The sequence below is a fragment of the Geospiza fortis genome, unplaced genomic scaffold (assembly GCF_000277835.1).
Source record: "Geospiza fortis unplaced genomic scaffold, GeoFor_1.0 scaffold1985, whole genome shotgun sequence".
NCBI lineage: Eukaryota > Metazoa > Chordata > Aves > Passeriformes > Thraupidae > Geospiza > Geospiza fortis.
This window is the reverse complement of record NW_005055593.1, coordinates 7,175-8,150: the sequence shown is the minus strand read 5'-3', so window position 1 is coordinate 8,150 and position 976 is coordinate 7,175. Positions and strand designations below refer to the sequence as shown.

The following is a 976-nucleotide window of genomic DNA, read 5'->3' as shown; positions in this document are numbered from 1 at the left end:
TTCCAATGGGATAATTCCAGTGGGACAGTTCCGATGGGATAATTCCAGTCTGCTGTCCCCACCATTCCCATCCCGTGATCCTGAGATCCCATCTTGTGATCCCACCATTCCCATTGTCCCAAGTACCAGGGGACAATTCCAGTGGGACAGTCCCGACGGGACGATCCCAATGGGAAAATCAAAATGGGCCAATCCCAATGGGACAATTCCAGTGGGAGAATTTCGATGGGACAATCCCAGTGGGACAATTCCAGTGGGAAAATCCCAGTGGGACAATCCCAGTGGGACAATTCCAATGGGATAATCCCAGTGGGACAACTTCAATGGGAAAATCCCAGTGGAAAATTCCAATGGGACAATTCCAATAGGATGATCCCAATGGGCCAATTTCAATGGGATGATCCCATTGGGACAATTCCAGTGGGACAATTTCAACGGGACAACCTTGGTGGGACAATTCCAATGGGAAAATCCGAATGGGCCAATTCCAACGAGACAATCCCAGCGTGAAAATTCCTGTGGGAAAATCCCAGCGAGACAATTCCAATGGGAAAAATCCCAGTGGGGAAAAACCTAACGGGGAAATCACGGTGGGAAAATTCCAATGGGACAATCGAATGGGACCATTCCAATAGGATGATCCTTCTGGTGTGATCCCAGCGGGACAATTCCAGTGGGACAATCCCAATGGGCCGATTCCAATGGGCCGATCCCAATGGGAATGGACCAATCCCAGTGGGACCCCCAGCCCAGCACAGGAGCACGGACGGGAATCCGGGCAAAATCCCAGCCCGAGGGAGAAATCCGGGATGGGAAATGCCCACGGGATGGACCCAGCTGCATTCCCAGCTCCGGGAATTCCGGGCGGGCTCCTCACTCACGCTGTCGAAGAAGGGCCGGATGCGGATGGCGACGCGGAGCAGCATGGATTGCACGTCCCGCCCTTCCAGGTGATCCAGGATTTTGGAGAGGCTGG

General features: G+C 53.3%; 1 protein-coding gene across 1 annotated transcript in view; it reads right to left on the bottom strand.

Annotated features, from left to right (window-relative positions):
* Window positions 1–881: 881 nt before the first annotated feature.
* The window catches only part of MROH1 (maestro heat like repeat family member 1), a gene marked incomplete at its 3' end in the record, with an annotated part of 4,086 nt that continues 3,991 nt past the window's right edge, over window positions 882–976 (bottom strand). Inside the window, exon 5 of the mRNA XM_031065838.1 lies at window positions 882–972. Within this exon, the coding sequence (XP_030921698.1) occupies window positions 882–972 (91 nt within the window). The remainder of the gene's footprint in view (window positions 973–976) is intronic.